We start from the raw sequence: 26,716 nt of genomic DNA on the forward strand, positions 1-26,716 counted from the left end.
CGCGGAGGCCGCTGAGGGGATCCGGGAGCCGTTGCGGGAACCGTTGAGGGGCTGCGGAGCGGCTGAGGGGGTGCGGGGCTGCTGGGAGGTGCCGAGGTCCCCTGAAAGGCTGCGGGACCGCCGAGGGGCTGCGGGGCCGCTAGGGAGGTGCTGGAGGCCGGCGGGGCGGCGAGGGCCGGCGGGCCCACAGAGCCGCGGTGGTTCCTGAGGTGGCGCCTCGTCCTCCTGAGGCGACAACGGCCGAGGCGGGGCCACCGCGCGTGCTGGAGGAGGGGCCAGAACGGACCACGCCCCCTCACCAGGAAAGGGGCGCGTCCCGCTGGGGCGACGTCACGAGCGCGCTGATTTGCATACGCCGTGCGTGCCGCGGGGTGGGCGGGCAGACGCCGGAGGTGGCGAATCCAAGATGGCGCCGTGCGGACGTGTCCGGAGCCGCTGCCCGGGCCCGGCGCTGCTCCTGCTGCTGGCGCTGGCGACGCGGCCGGCGGCGTCCAGCCCTGCTGCCGGCGTTGCCGGTCCCGCCGGTGCTCTTCCCGGAGCGGGGCAGCCGGGGGGACCGGGCCCGGCTGCCCCGCGGAGTGCCCGTGGCGGCGGGTCGGGCAGCGGGTGGAAGCTGTCGGAGGAGGCGGTGTGCCGGGAGGACGTGGTGCGGCTCTGCTCCAAGCACAGCTGGGCCAACAACCTCGCCGTGCTCGAGTGCCTGCAGGATGTCCGCGAGGTGAGGGTCGGGCCCGGGGCCGGGCCGGGCCTGCCCGCGGCGGCGAACAAAGAGCCGGGTCCGCGCCCCGCCGCGCCGCCGCCCCGCGTTTCCCTCATGGTTTGTGTTTTAAAGATCGGGGTTTGCGCTGCGGAGCTCCGCCAGAGGAGCGAGCTGCCTGCAGGGTGGCCGTGAGGACTCCGGAGAGCAGCTCCCCTTCATCCGCACCTCGGGGCTCCGCGCTGCCGCCCGCGCAGCGCCCTCCGGGCAGGGAGCGCTCTCGGGGGATGGCTTTGTGTTCTGGCTCCGGTGCCTTGCGGGGTGATTCGTTTCTGGAGGTCTGGGAGAGCCCAGCCCGCGTAGTGCGGAGTGAAGGCGCCGTGCTCGCAACAGCAGTGACCTGAGATGTTTTTTCACATTCAGGTTCCCACCTTCGCCTAAAACTCGGCTTCAGAGGCGGCTGCTTTCCAGTCCTCGGTTGTGCCTGTATGAAACTCGATATATAATCGTTAGACGTAGCTGACTTTATGGGGAGGTTAGCGGGGCAATCTGTGTTGTTCTGAAACACCTGTCGTGAGCAGTTTTAAGCCCAGTTCAAGAAAAAACTGAGTTGCCTCCTCCGAGTCTTCCGGCTCCATCTTTTCATTCATTCCTGGGCTCATTTCGAAGCAGCCTGTGCGGGACGTGCCTTTAGTGAGCCGTCGTGGTCTCGAGGTCTGTGTATTCTTGGCTTCTCTGCTGTAGAATCCGGGAATGCCAGGCTGGGTCAGTTTTAATGGTGTTTTGCCCAATTGGGAATGCGATTAGGAAAAACCTGGGCTCGTTTCTCATCCGTTTTTATGGGGACAGCAGATGGCAGTGGCAATGGTTACTCTAATTGAAGGGAGTCTTGAACCAGTAAGTGTCAGTGATTACTTTTGGCTTAAAATGCAAAGCTAATTTGGATTTTAATCTAACTTCATGTTTTAATTTTGGGTGAGTAGTTAGTAAGACACTCGTGGTAGGTGTTTTCAATGAGTCCTGCTGCAACATTTGTCACAGGTATGAAATGCTCCCATATGTGCTTTATGAATAACTTGCCCCTTGCTGTTCCTTTCCCCTGTCTGGGATCTTTTGGCCCCATTTTAGGTAGGCATCCTGTCTGAGAGGATCTCGGAAGCTGACCTCACAGGCAGTGCCTCACAAGCTGCCAGCCTGCCAAAAAGGCAAGCTCTTGTTGTTCCTTTCTTTCCAGTTGCATAGCCCCTCCCTACTCTTTTCACAGTTCCAGTGCTTGTTGGTTTTCTGCCATTTTAGCGAGGTGAACTCTTTTGTGGTCTAGTTTATCGGTTTTCTGCTGGAATAGTTTTGTAATTTTTCTGAGTTAAAGCACAGAGGGGGTGAGTGCAGGGCTGGTACGCAGGGCTGTGCAGGGAGAGGGACAAGATCAAATCGAAGGTGAAGGAATGTTTTACATCACGCTTTATTTTCAGCAAGTACGAACCCTTATGTTGGCTCTGCATATCTCCTGAGAGAATGTTATGTCTGCTTGTGGTTTTCCTTTTCCCATTCCTAAGCCTGCCTTGATGTCAGTAGTTTGCTGGCTGCTGGTCTTGTCTAGCTGTAGTGCTGCCTGATGCCCAGTGCTGAAGGTGAGTTTTTCCTTGGGTGACATCCCAGGCATCAACAGGACATCTCAGGGCTCTTTTGGATTGAATTTTTTCTCTGGAGGTGTCACTCTGTGGCCTTGTCCTTATTTGTCTGTCAGCCTGCAAAGAGCACTCTCAGCTGGTCTCCACTCTCAGCAGTTTGCCCAGTAACACTGATGTGATGGGCTGCATCCTGACGTAAAAATGACTTCACAGGGTGCTGCTCTGAGAAATAAATTAAAATAGCTGACTTCTGTGTATCCCTACTGTTTAACACTTGATATTTAGACTGTGAATAAAAGTAATGAGTTGTAAACATTGAGTAGCATTTCAGCTGATTGGGAATGGGGTCAGATGTTGTCTCAGATGTTTCCTTTGCATTGGAGATGACGGCAGAGGAAATAAGTGACGTATTGGCTGTTGTTGATATAACTTTTACTTTTGACTCTAGAGCATCTGACTGCTTGTTTGGACAATACCAGAAAAGTGACAATTACGTTTTAAAATGGGTGAGGATTTATTCTGAGTCATACAGCCCACTTAAAACCAGTCAGGCTATAGTAAGTGGAGATTTGGGGAGTTGTTTTGTGTGATGCTCTCAGTGAGGGCAGTGTGTGGACACTGCTGCAAGGAGCAGGTAAGATTTTTAGATGCAGTTAGGCTGCAGAAGCAGCCTTTTTTTTCTCTAGATGTTTAAGGTAATCTTATTTTTTTCATAAGAAATGTTTCTCTAAAGTGGAGAAAATTCAGCTTGAAACTGGGAGTGTTACTATGAGGATTATCCATTGATTTTTCTTAGTGTGATACAAGCAGGCTAGGATACTTCTAAATACGAATAACTAGGAGAAACAACTATTTGAAACATTCTTTTTCAGTCCATAAAATATAGAGAAAAGAGGTGGTGTGCTTGTCTTGTTAGTCAGTGTGAGTGCAATCACATGGTTTTGGTATCTGCTGATTTCTAGGAGTGGCTGTCTTTGAAGTACATCTTCCCTTGCTTTCATTGGGTAGTTTTAAATCTAAAGGAGCAGGAGTTTTGAGTCAGTGGTTGACTGGTACAGGAGCCCAACTTGTAAGGCAAATGTTGAAAGAAGCAGTTTAACACAAATATTCAGTAAATAACAGTCTGACACAAAGAAAATAGTAAAAAAACCCCAAACTCCATACCCAAAACCCTACACAAATGAAAAAACCCACCTAAGCCAAACCCCCAAATAGTAAATTTTAAAGTTTTGGTTTTGGGAGGTTATTGGTAGGCTGTCAGTTTAAAGTATTATCAAAAGAGTTATCTAAGCACTGTGTATTTTTAGCATTCTTGAAGAAAAAATAGTCAGATCCCCAGACTGATATCAAATACTTTTTACCACTGATTTTTCCACTGAGTCAGAGAAATGTTTAATTAATGTAGTGCAGAGTCCTTTTTCCTTTTGTAGTAGAAGGATGCTCCTTGATTGGAGAAGGAAATGGTCATGGTCAGAGCTACTCAGCTTAAACATTTTTGACCATAATCAGAAAATGGAGTAAACCCTATTTTTTGGTGCATTTTGCAGGTGAATTAACTTCCTTCTTGTTAGAAGTATTCATGCACTGGATATATTACACTTTTGGGTGACTTAAATTTTATCATCAAGATTTTAATTGTTATTCACATAATTCTATGTCACGATATACAAAGAGTAGAAAGGGGTAGTGTATATGTATATTTTTAAAATTTGTGTTCCAAAGTGATTTTTTTCCTGGAAGGATTCAGGTTGTGAGCCTGTTTCTGGAAAGACTTCAGAGCTTGCATTTCACTGAACATAGGCTGCAGCCTTTAAGCCCTTTTTTTGTGGGTTGCCTGTTAAACTGATTTGCATGGTGGTTAAAGTATAAATAAACCTATGAAATATTAATATATTTGCTAGGTAACGATTTTTGCTTGATTAATGATGATTTGCATTTGAAGCATGACCAAGTTGTTGAATTTGAGGTGGGAAACATTAAAAGGGATGAAAATAATCTTATCCACTGTGGGTCTCTTATCTGGTTTACTAGTGTAGCATAATTTTACTTTTAAAACCTACATTACATCTGGTTAATTGGTGAGTGAATTTGATACCATAATTGTTGAGCATTGCCCTTATAAAGATTGTGCAATATTTATAGCATGATATTGTTTTGTATCATGTTAATGCATTAAAGGCTAAGTATTTTTTCTAGACCAAACAGTTGTGGTTAAGATGGGATTAGAGATCAAAGTTTTGGCCTCCTGCTACTTTCTTCATCCTGAGTGGTTCCGTTTCTTTGGTAACTACTTTATGGCAAAGAGAGTGTAATTGAGCCTTAATGCTCTGCCTTCTGGAAAAAATAGGACTCTCCTAGTGCTGTAGATTGCATTAAGAGCAAAACAAGTTACCATGAAGGCTGTGTATTTCAAGAATAGTATTTTTCCTGTTATTTCAGTATTGTACTTGGTGTAAAAGGCCAGAAAATTAATTTGATGTGACTTAATGGACTGAGGAGTGTGTACCATTGACAGGTTGGGAACTGTCATATTTCTTCCATTTAAATGTTTTATTCCTCACTCTGTGTGTACCTGAGCTCCTTAAGTGATCTGATAAAATAGTGTCAGTGAAATTACTTGTTTTAAAATTATATATGTAGAATAGAAACCAGACAGTCATGCATGCTTGGGGTCTTCATCTCTTTGAGTTATACTGTAATTGTAGGAAAAATTGTGTGTTCCCAGTCCTTGTCCTGGTTCTCTAGTGTTTCTACCTTTTTGGTAAATGGATTGGAAATGTAAAGGCTTCCCTTAATCTTTATGCTTGCATTGAGGTAGATGAGTGTGATCTGTCACAGTAGCTCATTTTACTTTATTTTTCCTCTTTTTATCTCCCTAATTTATTGAGTTCCAGGTCAAAGGTTTTGTTTGACTCAACATATGACATTATGTTATATTTGAGCACGTACTCCTGTTATTCCATCTCTCTGTTTTCCTATGCACAGATGGAGGCTGGCATTTAAAGTTCCTTTTTTGAGATGTCTCATTTGTGGCAGCAAATGACTGGTTACCTGTCCAGAGCTCCAAGTAATTGGGGGCTGTGGATTATCATAGTGTGAGGTTAGGCTAGTTCTTAGGAAATGCAAGTGGTGAAGACACTCCTGGCAGGGTTGACCATCTCTTTCAGCACTTATGGAGTTTTTTCCCCAAAATCCCCAGGCATTCTCCCTGGCCTTCAGGTGAGCTGTTTTAAAAAATTGCCTGTTCAAGTTGTAAGAAGCTTCCTGTTCCTTGGGTTGGTAAGTCTGTGGCTGTGGGATGGAGGCTGTTCTGGTTCTCTAATCATTATTATTGCAAAGGAGCAGGCAGTTAGTATTCCATAGGTACTCTTGCAGTGCCTACAGCATTATCATTGGTTCACATACTAACACTCAAAGGGTTGGGTTTTTTTAAAGGCAATGATCAGAAACCTGAAAGATGTACCTTAAGCCTTGCCAAGGGCTTTGCTTACATTTTCCCTTCTTTCTAAAGGATATTGACCTGGTGATCATTCACAATCTGAAAAGGACATAGGAGTTTAAGAACTGCTACTTTCCTGAGAAAAATAAAAGGAGAATTCTTACCAATATAGCTGGAGTTGAGCTAACTTAAAGAAAAACTGTGTTGCAGTTTTAAGAGGTTAATTATTGCTCTGTAATTTGGCTCTGTGAGTTGAAGCCTGTGACATCTGAATTAGAAATTTTCAGATACAGTTCTGTCTTAAATGGAATTTAATGAAGAATTTACAATGCTTTGTGGTAGATGCAAATTAATTTGAATTGTGAATACAGTCCCTCCTGCTTTTAAAATTCATGAAATGGAAGATGGACTATCCAAATCAATTGAAGAGAATGGCTGGACCTAGGAGAAATGAATGAGATGATTAAGTTTTGAAAAACGCATGAGCAACAGGAAGGCAAGGAGCACTGAAGGTTTTTCTCCTGAAGCTTGGCTTCTTACCCAAGATCAGCTGCATTTTTATTCTGAGGTTCTCTTTTTCCCTTCTGTTTGGATAGTGTAAGCCCAGTTTCCTCCTGGCTTTTGTAGTTAAGTCTTAAAGTAAAATACTAAATATGCTTTAAAAGTTTGATTTGTTTTTAGGTTGGTTACTTTGGCATCAGCCTTTGGCTTCATCTCAGGATGAAGAATATTTAAAAGTACTCTTTTCTTCTTGCTGAAGCCATATGTGAGCTGAATAGAGGGGAAGATGGTCTCTCATTCCAGGTGCTGGGCTGAATGTCTTGTGAACAGAGCACTGAGCACAGGTTTAGTCCTTCATATCCTTTTTCTTATCAAAGAGAATTATTTTTGCGAGGTTTTTTTAGGGGGTGGATTTGTTTTCCTTAATTCTGTGCTGTTCTTGGCAGGCTGCTTCTTGTGGTAGCAGGTTGTATATCAGTTTGGCCTGGGATGTTTGGCTCAGTAAAAGAGATTATCTTACAGGTCTGCTTCCTCCAGCAGGCTGGCACTGCTGGCCTGCTGCAGCTCTGCATACCAAGGAGAAAAGGAGGGGAAATACAAGGCAAGAAATAAAGTTCCATGCAGGCTGTGCAGCCTGGGCTTGGCTCAGGGTGCACTGAGAAAGCCATGAGGGAGGGGGGAGGTGATTTCCTGAGCTAAATAGCTGAATATATAGAAAAGCAAAGGCTTGGTCAGTTGTTACAGTACAGACAGGTACAGCTAGGCTGTGTTTTGCATGCACTCTCTCCTTCCCTTGTGCTGGAGGAAAGGAGATCTCTCTGATGCTGCTTTGGGTTGTCATGGTTGGAACAGAATGTTTTGAAGAGGGATTATTCTTGGCAAATAGTGCTGTATTTGTTTTCTAGTGCAGAGATGACTAGGTGTTCTTTATAGTGTAGCTTTCCTGCGTGCATGCACCACTTTTCCAGTGGATTCTGCTTCTTTGGTCTTGGGAAAATGCACACTTGCTTTGGAAAAAGCTTTGCAGTTATTCTTCCTAATAATATACCCCACAGAATTAGATGAATAAAAGGGCTAGGTAATTGCCTTTTTATTTGAAATCTTGCTTTAAAATAGTTTTTTCTTTTTGATCTTCTGACTAATTCAATTTTAAAGTCTGTGAAGTTGGTTGCTATGGCACTAAAATTTTTCAATTCTGTTAGCTGATAATTTTCTGTTATCATGGGATACCTTGATTTTCTGGATGCTCAGTTTATCAGTATCCATCACAGTGCATTAAGTAAAGAGCAGAGATCCTGTTTTCCCTGGGTGCTAGCTTGTGGCATATTTGCAACCTTTTTTCATCAAGACAAGAGATAAAAACCCATCCTGTTCCACTTCTGAGCAGGGGTGACATTCATAAAAACTGTCCTGGAATGCTGGTGTCTGAATGTCTGCAGCTCTGAGCTGAGGAATCTCCTTCAGGAGTTAGAGGTGTCTTTTTTCTCTGTGCTGTCTTTAAGGATTTTGTGCATGAGTTTATTTAATTTTTTTCCCTTTACATAAGTGTGTCTTGTAGATCTTACAGCTTTGTGAGCTTAGGTTTCACCTGTTAGCATTAGAGTGCATTTCTTGTTTGCAATGTCTGCAATTTTGCCTTAAACTGAACACCTGATGCCTTTAGTAACAGAAGCCTAAAGCCTAAAGGTATACATGGAATGTCCCTTTTGCCAAGTAACACCATAGGGAAAAATGACCATCATCGTGCAGAACAGAAAGGACTATATGCTGCATTTGGTTTTTTTGGGGTTTTTTTTTGTGTGTGTTTACCTGAAGCAATGCATTGCTGATATGGCAAAAGGTAGTTAATGTAATGTTTTCCTGGTTTCTCTACATACCTGGAGTATTTTACTCCTTTCCTAGTGGTAGAACTGTGTGCTCTTTTGTGGAAAACTTCTTGTAGTTTCCTTAGTTGATTCTCAGGAGTTTTGAATCTCTTTTGGAGAAGGCAAGTGGTTATGCTGATGTAATTAAGTACTTATATGTAACAGTGTGGGTTAATACCAAATAGCTCTTATAGCCCTGCTATGCAAAATCAATCAGGCAAATGTGCTGTCTTTTGTTTAAAAAATAATGACTAGCTTAATCTGGTAGCAAGTTTGCTGTCTAGATCTTTTGAATCTTAATAGGAAGCTCACCAGCCTTCATCATGCTCAGTAGTTTGCTAATTGAGGCTTTCTTTTCTACACTGTTCTGTTATTGCAGGGTAAAATACTTTGCACCAAGTGAACTGCAAAACAAACTCAGCAGAGCATGCATTCTTCTAAGTGTTGAAGTAATTGCCCTACAAAAAGGTTTTGATGGAATTAAACAAAAGACAACAAACCCAAACCTGCTTGGCTTATGGACTTTCTGTGACAGTCCAGACTTGATTTGAGCTGAGTCAACTTTAGTTAGGCTGTTCTCAGCTGAGTTGAAATAACATCTGGAAGAAACTTGCAGTAAAGCTCTTTCCTTATCAAGGTGATTTTTGGGATTATATCTGTCTCTGTGGCCTATGTACGTTGCAAAATCAGAAAAATTAACTACTTTCAAAGAAAATCACTGCAACTCTGCAGTTGTCATAATTTGCAACAGGAATTGTTCATGAGACAGCAGTTCTTCAGCTGTGTTCACGGTGATCTAAACAAATCAATATTAATGTGATCCTCTTGTAAAATTCAGACAGGCTAGTCAAAATTGTCCCCATCTATACAAGGCCCTGATTAACTGCAGGTGCAGAGAACTGTTGATTCTAGTTTTATGTGTCAAGCATTTTATTTTGTTATTCACTTATGACATTGTGTTGACTTGGATGCTTTTTTGGTGATAGAATTGTAGAACCATAGGGTGGTTGGAAGGGAGCTTAAAGCTTGTCTCATGGACACAAACACCTTCCACTAGATCAGGTTGCTCCAAGTCCCTGCACAATTCCAGGGATGAGGCATCCACAAATTCCCTTCAACTAACAGCCCCAATTCCTTTCTTGACTTTTCCTTTTGAACTGCTTCTAGGAACACACTGTGTTTTTTGCTTCGAAATCTGAGATGTGTGAGGGGTGGATCTCTCAATATGACACAGGTATTCAAATTTGTGTTGACATCTGTCTTAACTTTCTGAAGTCTATAGAGGTGACTCTGCAGCAGAGGTCAAAGGTTTTGTGACTGTAGTAACATTGCTTGCTTTTTAACTGGAGGCTTCCAGGCAGTGATCAACAGCCATCTTCAATTGTTTCTGATCGGTTGTATGAAGCACCACCAGGTTTTAAAGCTAAAAAAAAGGAAAAGGTTGAAACAGTTTTTATGTTGTAAATCTTTCCTGCATTTTTATGAAACAGAGCGCTGGAATGAGACTCTCATGGTGTATGCCTGTCCTGTCTCTAGGAATTACCTGGGAAGGGATGCTTCTAGGGAGCATTTCCCTCTACTGATTCACATCTCTGAAGATGTACACTCATTTTAATGTTACTGTTAGTAGCCTTAATTAGATGTATATGTCCTACTAGCTGTAGGAATGATGGGATTCTGTACTTCCCTCACAGAATACAAAGCTTTGCAGTGTTTCATGTTTTTCCTTTGTTGTCTGTGCTGTAGCAGACATACACATATGGTGAACCATCACTGATAATGCTCTCACCTCTGACTTCAGAAATAGCAGCACTGTCTTGGGCAGAGCTGCCTGGAATAATGCAGGGTTTGTTCCAGCTCAGGCACTCAGCAATGTGGCTTGAGCTTGTCCACATCAAATCCTTCTCACGTGCTCTGAGGCTATGTTGGCTTCCTTTCCATGAGCAACTCACAGGTAATGCTTACACAAAGTGGAAAAACATACAGCAAACCACAAACTACAGGGTTGTTGGTTTCCCTCCCCTCCTCCAGGCATTTGTGAAGACTTCCAGCATCCTCTTCTATAAAACCATAGTCTAAACTTGTTCTGCTAGGGAGGGTGCTGATGGAATTTAAATGCTTCTCTTTGTATGTCAGGTCTTCCCAAAGTAATTTCCCCATATACTTTCCTCCCTCTAGGCATTCCAGTGAAACCCACCATAACTTTGTGATGCTCTCCAAGATTATTTAGTAAACGTTATCCTCTAATGTCAATTTTACTCACTGGGGTTCACAGTATCTTAGAATACTTAAAAAGACATTTTCTGAAAACTTTCTAAGAATGCTGGAGAGCTCAGGTGGGCTGTGTGGTGCTGGCATGAAGCCAGGAGGAAGATTCAACTTGAATTTCTCTGTTGTATAGTTGGAAGAGAAGATGAGAATCAGTGCTCACTTAACATGCTGGGTTTTATCCTATCACAGTTGTGTTATCCAGTGTGGTGTCTGGATTGGTTTACGGGAGATGGAATAGCTGAAACATTTCTATTGCTTAGAGCTGTACATCATGAATAACTTTTAATAATGTGGCAGCATATTGTTGTAATCTTCAAGTGATCATTTGTCAGTTGAGAGTAGGAGTTTGATCTCTGACTGTAAACATGTGCTTTGCTGCTGGGATCACAAATTTGGAATTAGGATCTTGCCTAGGAGATCAAAGTTTTAGGTTAAAAAAAATCCCTTCTGTGAACCTAATATGAAGCTATTTGAGCAAGAATCGTAAAAAAGGAAGATGTTAAGAAAAGGTAGCAGAGTAGCTTAGAGGCTGTTAGACATTACAGGATTGGAGAACCTTTGTATATCTTAAAATATTTGTCTCAAGTTTTAAGGCAGAGTATTATTTCATACGTTGTGATTGTTATGATTTTAAATTGGGCCAGAAGAGTCTTTCTGAACTGAGCTTTTTTCCTCAGGAGCCATTTAAAATAAACTTGTGGAGGCTGGCTTATGTTATGATCCACTACTATGGAAGCCAGTGCTTCTGAAAGTACTCCTAAATAGCCCTTTTGGGCTTTGGTATGGTTTTCTAAGTTCTTTCTTTGTATGTTACACACTTCTTTTAGCATTAAAAGCTATAAAATATGTCAAGAGATCATATTTGAAGAGTATCTAAAATATTGCCTCAAAGCCATCAAAACACTGCACATGAGTAAAATTTGGGCAGTGTGAGTACAGTGCTATCTGCTCTCACATTTGTAGAGCTCATTGCTTTGTTCTGCCTTTTGATCAAACCATCTGCCAATGGATCAAACCTCTCTGGGCTTTGATCCATTGGTAGCACTTCAGACCTGAATCCAGGCCTTCAGCAATGAGCTTCCTCCTGGTGAATCTGAAGCCTTGGGGACAGGGAAGCTGCATGGGTTGTTAGGAGATGAGCATCTTTATCCAAGGAGGTTGGGGCAGATGGAGAATTGAACAGCACAGCCACTTCCCGTGTCATGAAGCCCTCTTGAAGCAGAGGGAAGGACAATGTCGGGGTTATTCTCTTTAGAAACTGCTGTGCAGAAGCTGAGAGGATGCAGCCACAGGCTGACAGTGCTCTTTGCCATTGTTTTCCAGCTGGGACTCTTGCTTCTCATGGGATACTAGAGCAGTGGGCTTGTGTTGAGCAGCTGAGCCTGTAGCCGTCATGAACAACCAAAGTGGACACTGTTTTTGTTTGGTTGTTTGTTTTAGCTTGGAATTTTTCATATCATTCAAAACTATGCTAGTCAAGTCATCTAATTAAGACTTTCCAGAGCAAAGTACAGGAACAATCATTCCAGCTTGTTCTTATCTGGAAGGTACATATTTTCATAGCAATAAACTGTAATATTCCTGATAATACTGATAAAATCACAGAATTGGTGGTGATGGTGAAAGCAGTAGCTGGGAAAAATACTCATTTTGCAGAGAAACAAACAAGAGACTTTGATTAGAATTTCTTGGATCTCATAGCATATTGCTGGGATTTTGTCCATGGAAGGATTTATCTTGAAGTTCCAAGGTTTTCAGTTGGACATAGTAACAACAGAAAGATGTTGCCTTTCCTTGGAAGAGGAACACGATCAGGTGAAAATTCCAGAATAACAGTGACTTGGAGGGTATAGAAATCCTTTCTGTCCTAGTGTTCCAGGCAGTGGTAATTGTTAGCTGCTCCCTTACTACAGCACATTTTGCACCTTGAGCAAGGTGTGTGAGCAGGAGAGCAACTTCCACATCAGTTCCCATTTCTGTGGAGTTTCCTGTAGAGCCATCCAGTTTGCCTGGATGAGAGGTGTGGTAGGATCCTGCAATGCTTTGGGAGCTGCTGGTTCAAATAACTGTGCTTTGGTTTCCTGAGCTCCAGCACTTTGGCAGCACTGGAATGGTGTGCAGGCTGAGAGCGTGGGCTGGCAGTGAGTCTGTCTCCCTGCCATGAGCAGAGGTGAGCTTTGGTGGAGTTTGTTTTTGCTTTTCAGTGTGGCATGTTCCGAAACAGTTGAGCTTTGCCCCTACAGTCCTGGGAATGAGTAGTGTCTCTTCTTAATCATGAGCAGATTGCATTGGGTTTTTTTTATTAGTCTCTCACCTGGATGATTGTATAATTCTTTGTTTGTTCTTCCTTACAATAAAAGATATGAACATGTTTAACATTTTCTTGCAAGACTTGCTGTATCAAAAGATAACAGGACCCTGTGTGTCAGTCTGAGTTACTCCATGTTTGACATCCTTTCTTGCAGTCTGTTGCTAGCTTTAATCCATGGAAATGCTTTGTAAAAATATGGAACAATTTCTTTTGCCTGTAGCATCTCAGAGTCTTAAAAACATTGTGGGATTGAAATGGTGCTTCATCCTTCTTTTAGAACAAATGTGCTGCATATTTTAGTCCAAAAGGAATTTTAGGACTAAAAGAGTGGTAATATGCTATTTCTCTACGAAAATGCCTGAGGCTCTCATGAAACAGCATTGTGGAGGAATGTATTTGTTCTTAGTTTTGATACTCACATGCCTGGTAAATATTTAGGATTTGATTGCCATAGGCATTCCTCTTCCCTGAAAACTGCAACTCCTCCTTTTAATGTGACAGAGATACCCTGGGAATAGTTGTGGAGGAGGGAAGGGGCACAGACAGCTTGTCCTCAAATTCTCTAGATGATGTGTCTTGCCAAGTTTCTGGCAAATGTTTATGAAGTTGCATGTAACCTGCAGCAGTCAGTGGATCTGCTTGGGAGTGTAAGAGCCTGAGGTACATGTGTGATGAATATGCTCGTGACTTTGGGAATTCTGCAGTGCTCCCTTGGCTGTAACACTGTGGATGCATTTGGGTAGTTTTATCAATGAAACTCCCTGTTGAGAAGAAAGTGCTTGCTGAGGAAAACAACAGATAAAGTTACCAAAATAACCCTTGCTCCCTGGAGAGCTGCTGGAGGAGGGAAGAGTCTTGTCAGTCACACTTGGATTTGAATAACATGACATAACATCCTATCAAATGGTTCAGGGTGAATGGAGCAGGGGGGCTGCACTTCCAGTCCCTCAGGCTTGCTTTGTGTTCAGAGCTTGGTTGCTTGGGTAGGATGCGTGGGATTGAAATGTTAAATTAAGTGTAATAGCTTTAAATCTTGGCATGTGTCAGGCTTGTCCAAGTTTAAATAAATTAAGTGCAGAACTAAAATGATGTGCATCTCTTATGTGATAAGAGATGCTGTAGTTGAATAATTGGTACATATGTGAGTGGGGTCCAGCTTTACATAAGGTGTTTGATTTTTTGCAGAATACCCTTGTGAATCTGAGTATATTTTCTTCTCTGAGCTATTAAACAAGTTGTGAGTTATCTGGGTTTTTTGGTTTTTTTTATTTCTTAAAAACAAAAAGACTTCCCAGTTGACTTTATTTATGCTGTTTGACCATTTACTTTTTTTTGAGGAAAGTGTGTCCTAAATGTTGATTTTGGTGGGTGTTTCAAGTAGTTTATCCTGAAAATCTGAGGCAGTACTCTCGTAGAGAGCAGAGGCAGTTGGCTCTGTCTGCAGAATGACATTCAGGACCATATTGGTCCATCCAATTCAGTAGTGAGTTCTGTGGCAGGTGGGGAATGTATTCTAGAGATGTGTCAGCAGTTACAGCTAAAATTGCCCTTTGAGGATTTGGGATTTCCCTATTCCCAGAAGGAGAGACAGCTTTAGCTAGGATATCTTTAGTAACAGTCTTTCTTTTGTTTGTTTAGGGAATGAACTGACCTGTCTGGTCACTCATCCAGAAATGTTTCAACATGAGTTTCTGAATGAGGTGATCAGCTCTTCTCCTGGGAGTGGTTCCTCTGGATAAAATGGTGCATGTTTGGTACAGCTTTCAGGTATTCCATGCAACTTTTGCAGCCTAAGATCTTGCTGCAGTGGTTTGGAAACAAATGAGGCAGATCTGTTTGGTCACAGAGCTTTTCTCTGTTCTAATGCTCATTCTTGAAGAAGGGATGGCCTCAAAGATGAATTTTGCTGGTTTGGGGAAGGAGTGGATAAGTACCGTGTTTCAGCTGGTAGAAAATTTAGTTTGTCCTCTTCTAACACTGCACACTGTGGCATTCAGTAGTGCCAGTAATAATATGGGCCAGTTGTATATTTATTTTAGGCTTTTCCCTTCTGAACCAAGTATTTATTTATCTTGTATCAGGGCAAGATGATTAAAAGCTTATAATGAACTTTTCCTGGAGGTTTTTTCTGCTTTTACTAGTGCCTTGTTTGTAAGGTCAGCATTCCCTGGAGGTTTGCATGCTTCAGCCAGCCCTTGATACACATTTGTTGCTCTTGTCCTGCTTTTGATGCTGTCTTTGTGATGTGTTAAAACCTCTGCAGAGTGCTTTGAGAGAGCATTCCTGGGAAAGCCATGTCTGGCTTTATTCTGTCATGCCTTGTGACACTCCTAGGAAGAGTGTTTTTGGGAGAAGCTGAAGTGTGATGCCTTACTGGCTAAGCCAGGCTGCTTCAGGTGTTCACCTCTCTTAAGGTGAGGTTAAGAGTCTTGGAGCTGAGTGGATAGAGAAAAATCCTCTAAAAAAGCGTGTTAGCATGAGCACCCATACTCTGGAGGGGAAATGAGGCATGGTGTTAGGACTAGGCATTGCATGTTACCATCATAAGCTGTGGTGATGGGTAACAGCTGGGTGTCTGGGCACCTGATGGACTGAGCACTGATGTGACTCAGAAGCAGATTAAATCCAGGGATAATAAATTTCTAACAGTTTTCTGCTTCACTGCTAAAGGCTGCTGCTCCCCTGGCCAGGACAGCTGAACAAAACAACAGCTTTTGTTCAGGGAGAATGGGAGTGGGTTCCAGTGCACTTGAATGTGAGTGCCAGTGCTTAGGAGTAGCTTCAGGTGTTTCAGTAGTCCCTGCTTCAGGTAAGCTCATCCTTGGAGAGGTTTGAACAGTGTCAACTCATCCAGGTAAAACCTGGGTGACTGAAGTCCTTCTTGAGGGGTGTGGTAGTAAAGTCAAGGAGAAGATGTTTCATTTCCATGTAATGAAAATAGGGCAAAGACTTGGTGAAGCCTTGGGAAAAGATTTCCATATTATAGGAAACTGGGCTTAAAGGGGTTAAAATTTGTACCTGGGGCACGTGGCTGGGTAAATTAATTCAGATTAAATATCTAGGGAAGCTAATGAAAACATGTTTTAATGAACCCTGACTAATTACTCTATTTAAAGTTCTTGATCAATACCCAGGAGATCTCAAACTGCTTTAAGATTGTTTTTTAAAAAAACCTGCACCTATATGTATTTTAAGTCTTCTGCATAACATCAAAACAACTGGAGTTACTTGCTTTGTAGACTTCTGGTTTACCAGGGCTGTATAATATTTGAGGTGGTCTGTAAATTAAAGCTGAAGACTTCAGCATTTTCAAAAGTATTAATTGTGAATTTTCAATGGGAAGTGGAAAGGAATAAATGGGCTTAAGGGAGTAGATACTAGGACAGAACAGAATTTCTGGAATAATCTGTGGTCTAAGAGTGTGACAAGGCAGCTGGGTGTGGTTTTCTAAGAGAGGAAAGAGTTCTTGTAAATACTTGCTGGTGCAAGTGACCTAAATAAAGACCACCTCTTACTCAGAACCTTCATTTTGTTCAGAATACTGTGCATGAATTTCAATGGACTCAACATTAATATTAAATAGAAATATCAGGCAGGCAGTCTTACCCTGAAGGGATAAACTACTGTCTTTAAATTGGTTCATATTAAGGAAGTGGGGATATGTTTAGTCATTTCTGATTGAGCTAATTAGCAAAACTGCATTGTGTGTTCATAGTTAATACATCCCTGTGTGTGCAAATGGATAATGAATGCATGACCAAGCTTAGGAAAGGTAACTCTTCAGCAAACAACCTGCAACACTGTCTCCTTGAGGCTTGCTTTGTGCAATCTCCTGGTGTTGTGTGACAACTGCCAAGTCTGTCAGACAGAAGGATTTTATTCCTGTCTGTATTCAACCCAGTGCAGCTTTTGGTCTCCCCTTGGTAGCAACACTGATTTTATCAATGTAAAAGTGTCTTTGCACCCTGCTTTGACTGACATGGTGAGGGACTGGCTGTGCCCAGGAAGGCTTCAGCAGCTGTCAGATGCGCTAGTGCTGCACTGCTTAAAGCCTTGCCCTCTTCCTGTGCTTTGGTGGCACAGGGGCCCAAGGAGCAGCATGATCCTCGAAAAAGGAAGTTAGAAGTGATCTCATTAAGGGAATCCCAGGTAGTGTTCTCTGTATTGATGAAGGTCAGGTCACACTAACTTATAACCACCCACAAACCCCACATTGTAGGTCTTGATGAAGATTGTAAGCCCTCACAGGCTCCCACTGAAATGATTTAGTGGTTATTGGGCTGACTGAGTGGATTCTTTGTCTGGGAGCTTTTCAGAACTGAAACTGGCAATTAGTTGGAGGAGCCATTTCTGAGGTATGAACAGTGTGCTCAAAAGCTTTTTAATTACATCCCAAAATTTGTTATATGGTAGAAAACTTGAGATGGAAGTTGTCACTTGCAGCCAGAGAAACCAGAGCTCAGCTGGGTCTTGAACTTTGCAAAAGGGAAATTCCTGGAGCTGGCAGTGAGCAAACAGGGGCAAGGGATAACACAGAAATCATGGGACTTTGTGGCAGAATCCTGTTTTTCCCCCTTTTACAGAAAACCAAACACACCCTTCTCATAAGTTTAACATCCCCCATTCTGTGCTGTCTGAAAGCTGCAGTTGTGTAATGTTTTGTTAGCATACTGTTTCCTTGAAGTTCTTGGAAAGATCACAAGATTGAAAAATAGCCAATAAACATGGTTCTCCATATTTCCCAAGAAAAGAGTGGGATAGTTGGAATGTTATACTTTAGTGTCATTGTAGAGCTGGTTTTCCATGTTCTCTTATCTGCCCTTTAATGTTGTTGCTTTTGTGCCTAACTCTTGTCTGCTTTGTTTCATTGCTGATACATCTCTTGTTTAAATAAGGAAAAAGCCCCTGTTACATTATCAAGAGATTGCTCAAGCATGACTAGAGATAAAATTAACTAACAAGTCAGTTCTCTGTGAGGAGTGGCTTCAAATGATGGCTCACATTCCCATGCTGAAAATGGCCTGAGGCAGTGATATAAAAAGACAGGGGTGGGCATGGGATACCAGCTGGAGTGAAACCTTTCATCCAGTGGTGGATATGAAGGGATGAGATCTAACCTTAGCCAGAAGATGCCTTTCTTTGTATGCAGAAGTTTAAGAATTCTTTCATAATTATCATTCTTCAGGGCTTTCTGTGCTCATGCAATTCAAAGCCAGTCTGGCTTGTGGCCTTTATGGGGCCTTTATGAACAGTCTCAGCAAATGATTGTAATCACAGTGATTGTTTCCTGCAATCTTGTTAGTCTCCAGCAAGAAGGTGGGGATCAGATACAGACAGGGTTTCTAGCTGCTGGGTTAACTGATTTTCTTTTTTTCTTTTTTTTAATACCCTTTTCACCTCAATTCTCCTGGAATTTCTGAAGCAAAAAAGCTGCTGTACAGCTGTGATCACATCAAAGCCTTCAAGTATATGAACAAATCTTTTGAGAACAGGCAAATCTGTTCAGTAGTTTTACTGCAGTGAATTCCTAGTGTAGGTCCCAAGTACTGGCTGAAGGATTTTCTCTCTGTGATTTGGTGTCTGCTTGGATTTCCAATGGCAACTGCTGTGCTGGTGAAAAACATGTGTCTACTTGATGTCCTCCTAGGAAACAGGTAGAAAAGGCCATAGCCATTCTGACTTCCTAGGAACAAAAGTGATGAGTTAGCACAGTAACAGTACCTCTTTTTCATCTTTTCCTGCTTAATTTTCTGTAGATCTGTGGCTAATAATATTACAGAATTTTATGTTTTTCCTCAACCTCTTAGGTAGTTGAAACAAATGGTTTTTTGTTGTTTTTTTTTTTTTGGGTAATGGGTCATCTACTGGCAATTGTATTCAATGATGTAAGTATTATTAAAGAGGCAACACAACTGGTGGTCCACAGGTTGGTATATTGATGATTGTGTTCAGATATGTGCTTAATTCAGTGTTAAAGCCAGATGTCTTGATGTGTCACTGTATGCAGACTCCTTTGAAGGTTGTCTGCAAGTAGTTCAAAAGTTGGTGCTTCTTTAAATCAACCTTGCAGTCAGCTCAGATGGTGTAAAATTATTTTCTTGAATTTCACAGCAGCCTTACATTCTCTTGCAAGGTTATTGTGGATCCCATCTTTGAGTTTTAGTTCATTCAACTAGTTTGTGTGTGCATGCAATATTTCCTTTGCTGGATTTTGAGGACCTCTTGTGCCATGTCTTGTTGCTGTGCTTAGTTAAGCCAGTTGAGCTGCTGGCAGGACCAAGCTTTGAACTGAACTCCTGATGGAGCAGCAGATTGCAGGGTGGACCCAAAACTTTGATTGACCTTTAACTTGAACAGCCCAGCTCCTCAGGCAGTGGCACTGGTGATGGTGTTCAGGATGAACAAAGATGGGGATGTGTAAAGAGTGGAGCAGAGTGGATCCTAGAGCCTGGTTTGAACTGCTGTGCTTCAGTGTGTTTGGTCTCCAAGCAGCATCCGAGCCCCACAGGCAAAATGGGCAAGGAGCTCTGAAGGGCTTCTTAGATCAGTCTTAAACACTTGAGAGTGCCTCTTAGAAGCACAAAAGTTGTACATGAACCTCAGCATCTGGAAGTCTTTATTCAAGTCCATCAGCTTATGGATATCCTGAAAATTGAAGATAACGGTGTAGTGCTAAAATGAGGTAGAGCCTTGTAGTAGTATTTTTGTCTGTTTTGAAATAATTGGAAAGTTATTGTCTGATAATGTCAAGTGACCAGTCTTGGAAGTTCTGGAGAAAATGAAATGATTTCTCAGAAGCTGAGGTGCCAGTGAGTCTAATGTATGACAAACAGTAGCCGTATTTCAGTTTTATTAGGCTTGGCAACATAACACCTCTACACCAAGCTGAAGGGGCATTTGATTTAAGCATAATACTCTAAGTATTAGCATATAAAAGAAGATTCAAAGAGAGAGGATGCTATAGAGTGTGTTTCCAGGAAGTTAAAATGTCCATAACACCTTCTTTCCTTGCTGCCTCTTGTCTCCTTAATCCTGCCACTGCCAGTGAATGTGACTGCTGGGCAGAACTGGAGGAACGGGCAGACATGAGAGCTGCACAGACCTAACCAGTTGCTAAGCTTTCTCTCTGGCATACTCTAACAATGCTTTTCTTTCAGGCTTACTCTGTTTAATTTTGTACTGTGGTAAAAGGAGGCTTTCTAGTTAGACTAATTTACCATTATTTTCTCTAGCATTGCACAGACTTGCATATTTGTTTTGCTCGTCTCATAAGATATCTGATATTAAACCACTTTTTGTTTTTCCAGATCTGAGATAGGCCGGTATTGAAATGCATGCTCAGTCAGTGAAAGGATCACCCTGATATTCTGTAAACTTCTGGATGGGAAAATGTCCTTAAAAGAAGGATATAGACTTTATGGAAATGTGTCGTTGTCCTTTCCAGTCATTACAGAAGGGTTGTCTGGTGCAATTTTCTGGTGACCTGTTTCTAATTAACATGCAAATTAACTGCTTGGTGCTGGAAATCAGGATTGCAAATACAAAGTGCTAATATGCGTTAGGCTGGCTGGGAAATCCCCGGCATCTGTTAAAGCTCCAGCACTGTCTGTCTGCCTTGTGTTTGCAGCTGCCTGCAGAGCGGTTCCCTCTGGAGAAAGCTACTGCAACCTGCTGTTAGACGGCTCCTTTGTCTCACTTTAAAGAGAACAGGTTTTAATTTTGTGATGTTGATGCTTATTGCCTCACGTAGGGAGTCGTTTGAGTGTACTTAGAGCCCTGGTTCACCAAAACTGGCTGTCGTGAAAACAGTCAAGATGAGCTACTTCAGTTATTTCCCCAGAGGAATTGCAGTGTTTAATGAAATAACTTACTTCTTTGTACTAGTGTTACAAGTGCCAACTAAATGAAGAAATTAGCATATTTATTAGTGCTTGTCATCACTTAAAATTTGGGTTTTCATTAAATGCAGCTGTATGATTTTATATTTAGAAAGTGACTTTGATCTAACAGGTAGAGATGATTAATTTAGTAAAGGTCTGGTCAAAAGTACGGTTGTACATTTCTCCTTGAAGCATCTGCTTATTTTCATGCTGCAAAACATCTTATTTTTCCTCTTCAGCATCTTTGTGCCAGCATTACCTACTACCAATGACTGTAACAGCTGATTTAGTAACACATTTTGGCACAAGCTGTATAAGGTACAATAAAACTCCACTTGATTTTTGCATCACAGCTTGTTTCTAGTGCTGGCAGTTGAGAGAAACCTTTTGTGCAAAGTGGGCAAATTTCAAGTGAAAAAAATGAACCAAAAAAGTGCTTAAAACCCTTTTTCTTCATCAAAATGCAGCTGAAACTTGAGCTTTGTAAGAGAATTATGTTGAAACATCAAACTGTCCACAAAATTTGGTCTATTTTTAAGTGGAGGAAAAATCACTTAGTTGTGGAAGTCAGTTCAAAGAGTTAAGAAATGTTTTGTTTGCAGACTCAGCTCTCTGAATTCCCCCAGAGCAGGTTGTCATCCTGTTTCCTGTGAGCTAGCTCTGGCAGAAACAGTGGGAGTGTGTGTAGTCAGTCCCAATCTGCCCCATCCCAAGTATCACTAAACTACACCAGTAAAGGTGTCTGGAAGTGAATCTGTCTGAAATTTTGTACTAACAAGGTGGGGTGAAGTAGTAACAAAATTACTTCTGTAAAAAAAAAATGTAGCTCAGATTAGCATGGAGGCTGTTAATGAGCCTAAGTAAAAAGAAAGACTTCTGAAAAAAACAGCATGAATTACTTTTTAATTCCGGGGTGTTCTTGCCTAGACTGTACTTTTTTTCAGGAGATGCTGTAAATCTCCTGAGAGAGAGGCCTGAGAAGAATGAAAGCATTTCAGCAAACCTCCTGTCGGCACTTTGCACTGTGCTGCTGCTGTGTACAGCATGAACACCACAGCTTTTCTGGCTCTCCTGTCTTTACAGTGCAAAGCCTCACTCTGCTAATCCTGCTTCCACTGAAACTTTAAATAGAAGGTGAGGAAGAGGGATCAAGTCTCCAGTTCAAATAATTGATGGATTAACTCTGATTTGCTTATCTCAGAGAGCAGTAAGAACTGGCTTCCAGTGGTGAGCCCCACCTGCATTAGGAGCATCTTGCTTGTCCTGACAAGGTTTCCTGCTGCACACTCATTGAAGGAGGCAGGCTTCCAGAAATATGTGGGAAACTACCTGGGTGTTTTAGAGGGTGTCTTACTCCAAAAGTCAGCAAACTTAGTGCCAAGTCTGTGCAATTGGTTTTGCAGGGAAATTTCCTATTCCAGATGTTTGATAATTCCATGCTGTATCTCGTCCTCCAGTTCTGAAGTTGAACTGAGTACTTGTGGTAACTTGCTGAGTTAAAAATACTCAGCTAGTATTTCCCCTTAGACCAGGCAGAGCATTTTGCATCCACCTCCCCCTTTCCTAAAAGCAAGCCACAATTAATCTTGGTTTCCAGAAGCAATTTTTATACATGGAGAGCTCTCATTTGCCTACTGCTGGTTGCATGTTCATCAGGTTATCCTCGTTCAGCACTTCACCAGGAACGGGAGGCCTCGGATCAGTGAAGGACAGATCACTGGAAAGCTTGAGAGAAAAAGATATGTTTCAATTATTCTTTATCTTCCCAATTTTGTGTTGCAAGAACAAGTGGAGCAGCTTGATTTTCTGTCAGCAGTTGTTTTCTTGTGCAGTAGCAAATGGTTACTTGAGGAAGTGGGACCATAGATTCTGCAACAGGGTAGCACTGCTTGTACTCAGAGAAGAAGCTTTGCAAGTTGCAATGAGCTGAATCCTCTGATATCTTAAATTACTTGCAAATGTGTGAATCTGTGGGAAACTACAGATCTAGTGCTTGTGGTAACAAGCCTGGGAGCTTAGTCAGAGCAGAACAGCCTTTCTGGCAGTGGTTTAAGTTGGATTTGGTGCAGGGGCTCCCTTGTGGTTGTTGCATGTTTTTTTACAACTTGGTGGTTATCGGCAAAATGTTGGGTTTGCAAGTCTTGTGCCTTAAAATGTAATGACAAATATAACTGATGAGGAACAAATCAGCTTTTTGGCCATGCAGTACATTTAGCACAGGAAGGTGAGTGCAGAGCAGTGAAGACTTCAGAGTAAGTCCTGAAACACATTAATCCACAATTCACTCCCATTTCTCATCCAATTTGCCTGAAGAACTGGCAGTCACTTTGGCACGCTGGGCCCTTTTTAAAAAAATGTATTTATTTATTTATAAAAATTACTCTGTTTAGAGTCAGACAAGCTGTTCTGTCAGCCTGTAAGTGTAACTTCCTCACAAGTTTGTGATCTTGGTTTCTTAGGGTAAGAGCTGCTCCCAGGACTTGAGATGGATCATAAAGATTTTTCTTGCTAGATTCTAGCCTGCTTTCAGGTTGAGCTGGGTCTGGGGATTGTTTCTGAGGGAGCAGGTTCATGATGGCTCAGGCTGATCCAAGTTAATGCTGCACTTACCCTGTGTCATCCTTTCCCCCAGCAGCACTGACCCTGGAGGCTGTTGTGTGTGAAATCATCTCGGTGGAAAGCAGGAAATAAAAACTCCTTACAGAAGTTTGTAAGGAGAAGCAAGGAGAGTGGTTTGAAGATTTTTTTGATCCTCCCTTGCCAACTGCTGCATGTTATAATTCACCAACTATTAATTTGTTTCCTGAGTTCTGACAGACTTCGCTTAAAAGCACCAGAGTGTTTGCTTTGTAACACAGGTGCAGAGGAAAGCTCTGTATCACTGGACAGGGTTAGATGGACATTTAATTGTATTGCACCTCTGTGCATTGTGAACCTTCTGTTGCTGCTTGCCCAGTGTGGGTGACAGTGGGATGTCAGTGCTTCAGCAACTGGAGAGGTGTGAAGATGATGGGATTGTCAAGTGCTCTGCCAAGCAGTTGTACCACCTTAGTTGTTTAATACTCTTGAGTGTTTTATTTTGAATTTAATTGTTTTGAGGTTTGTCTGGGAAAAAAATAAAGATCATTTCTTCTGCATAAATAGGTGAAAGTCAAAGTTATTTCACAGTATTCTGTTCTTGACCTCAGTGTGTAGGCTGGTTTGGTAATTTCCTAGATTATCCATTATAAAAATATCCTTGTTAATCTGGTTGCCTCAGGTAATCTGGTAGATGCTATGTGATAGTCAGAAATGTAAACCCTGAATCTCCTAAATTCAATTTTGCAGGCTTCAGGAAGCCTGAAAATGTTACTTTTGGAATGCCTGGGTTGTGATTAAATGAAAATTGTCTGATCATGGCAGTTCTTAATTTGCTCTAAGGCTTTTCTGTCCTTGCCTCTTGTTTTGGAGGGCAAAGAGGATGGAGGTAATGTATTGCTGTGTGCTGTAGTCTGGGCAAAGAGCACCGAACCATGTCTGTTGATGCCAAGCCTGGCACTCACCAGGAGCTGCATATTTAAAAATGTAGCTGATAAAAATGCATACAAAGGAAAAGAAAAATCTTTAAATGACCTTTACAAGCCCAGGCTATTCCATGATTCTATGATCTTGCTCTTGCTGTGTAAGTCATCTCACTTCCTTATTGTGCCATCTGAGTTCAAAGTGAGTTTGTATGAGATTTTGTGTGATAACTTTCTAATTATTGGAGGATTGGAAAACCCCTAAGGGCTGTCTCTGAATGCTGAATAGTTGCTGGAGAAGATTTTGCTCTTGAATTCCTTCTCCATCTGCCCTTGTTTTTTTTTTAGATGCCTCAAACTGTTGTTGTGTCTCATTGGGATTCTTACCCAAGTGGTTCCATTGGACTGTTGAATGCTCACTTTCAGTATATATTTTGCTAAGACTTAATTTTCACTAAAAATATAAAAGTAAAATCATAAGTGTCTCCTAAGAGGTAGTATCTGTTCTTGTTGTGCCAGGTATTCTTTCTTCATACACATTTATCAGGAATGCTCCTACTTCTTGATGTCATTTGGAAATATCTTACTTCTTCCTGAAGGAGATCTGTTTGATAAATGTTGTACCTCTGGTGTTCTGGGGTTTATCTCTCCTTAAAAACTGCCTTGGAAGAATTGTATGTCCATCCTCTACTCTGTACTGTGTGATAATCCTAAAATGCAGAGATAAATTAATAATCTGACGGCTACATTTTAAAGTTTTATTTTGCTTTTGCATGGAGATTGACACGGTTTTTCAGGCAACAGATTTGATTCTCACCCTGAACAAGACCTCCTCAAGGCTATTTAGAGATATCTCAGGAGACCAAAGCAGGTGGTTTTGGTCTCAATGTTGGCCTGTGCTTACAGCATTCAGATCTCACCTTGCTCTGAGAATTGTGCTATCCCAGTAAGTTTTTCTTATCGTGCAGATAGATAGGAATCTGCATGCAAGGGAAATGAAGGCTCACGTGGGGTGGAGAACTGCTTACCTGAGAGTACTGCTGTCACCTCTTCCCCTGAATGTCCCCAGAAGTATGCCACTGCCTTTTTGTGGGTGTGCAAACCACATGAGCTCTGTGTGCCACTTGGATAAGAGCAGATGAAATTCTTTACGTCCCATTCTCAAGCATTATCTGTTGGGGAAACATCTTTATCCTGCTTATTGGTTAGGACAAAATAATTTTCCCACATTACCAGGTTCTTCAGTGAGGATTGTCTGAGCTTTACCACCAGCTTACTGGAACTAATCCTGAAAACCAGTATTGCCTTTTGGGCATTTCTGTGCCTTTAGAGATCAGAGATTTGCAGTTGTGTTTATTTCTTCAGCCATCACCAGGCCTCAGAAGTTCTGTACCTTGCTTGGGTGTGTCTCTTCAGGTAGTTTAATAGTTGTGGCTATTGCAACCATCACCATTGACCAGAGTCTAGAATGAAGTGTTTTAATACTATTAAGTGTTGATTGTTGACTGAATCCTTAAACTTTGAAGTTCTCTTTTGGACAGAATAGAAAATTCTGTTATAGCAAGAAGACAGCATAGTACTGCCTGAGAACTCGCCTGCAGCCCTTCCAGCCTGCCCCAGATTTTAGGTCTGTATTCCTGAGCTTTGTAATTGATTTTATTGTTTGTCAGGAATAATGGTAAGAAAGAATAACCAGCTGTTTCTAGAGCAGTTGAATTGTTGATTTAATTCCTGTGTTTTGACAAGTGAGAATTGTTCAGCAGTGGTGTTGGTGGTGGTCCTATGCAGAGCATTGTGCCTTGTGTTGGTACAGAGCTGTGGCAGTGATGAGCTTATTGCTGTTCTCCCCTCTGCCTCTCTCCCCCATTATTTTCTTCCTGTCATTATTAGCAGAAAAGCTGTAGGTGTGCTCAGTCTTTTTAATTGCAGCTTGTCTTTATTCATAGCTTTTTAAGTAGGAGTTATGGAAACAGTAATTGGGAGGATTTGCAGGCAGGTGTCTGGCTCTCCTGTGTCCCAGTAAGACATTTTTCTACTAATGTTGCTTTCCAGAAAGCTCTTCAAGCTCTCTTCTAAAATCCAGTACCAAATGTGGCTCTTTTTTTTTTTTTTTTTTTTTTTTTTTTATGAAGTTGCTCATCTGTGCAAAGCTAGTCAGCTATAATTTATTTGGCTTGAGGGGAACTGATACTGACCTGGCTGCTTACCATGGTATCATTTTAAATCCCTTGAATTACCATTACAGTTCAGAATTTTCAAGCAAAGTGCTTGGTTTTATGGCTCTATCTAACTATTGAGATGAGCAGTTCAAGCTGAAAAACCCTAGTGCTTTTTGGAAAGGAGCTCTCAAAACCACAAAATACATTTAAAGCCAAGCTTCTGTGGCAGAGTAGACCAGTACCTATGGAGAAGTGTGCTGCAGCTCAGTGTTCCGGGCTTCTTCTGGGAACAAGGTTAACAGCTTAAACGTGTATCTAACTTTATAAGAAACTGCAGAGCTTTAAATAAGAAGATTTATGTACAATTTTCTTTATTTTTATCCTTTATTCCATGTAGAGAACTGAAGAGAGCTACTTGGTTTGGTCCTGTAACAGGGCTTTTGTTTGCATATTCTGAAGGCA

General features: G+C 41.9%; 1 protein-coding gene across 1 annotated transcript in view; it reads left to right on the plus strand.

Moving 5' to 3' along the window:
* Positions 1 to 406: 406 nt before the first annotated feature.
* GLG1 (golgi glycoprotein 1) overlaps positions 407 to 26,716 on the plus strand; it is an 81,366-nt gene continuing 55,056 nt past the window's right edge. The window contains exon 1 of the mRNA XM_036390108.2: positions 407 to 718. Coding sequence (XP_036246001.1) covers positions 407 to 718 — 312 coding nt within the window. The remainder of the gene's footprint in view (positions 719 to 26,716) is intronic.

Source organism: Molothrus ater, chromosome 12, assembly GCF_012460135.2.
Source record: "Molothrus ater isolate BHLD 08-10-18 breed brown headed cowbird chromosome 12, BPBGC_Mater_1.1, whole genome shotgun sequence".
In the NCBI taxonomy this organism is placed as follows: Eukaryota; Metazoa; Chordata; class Aves; order Passeriformes; family Icteridae; genus Molothrus; species Molothrus ater.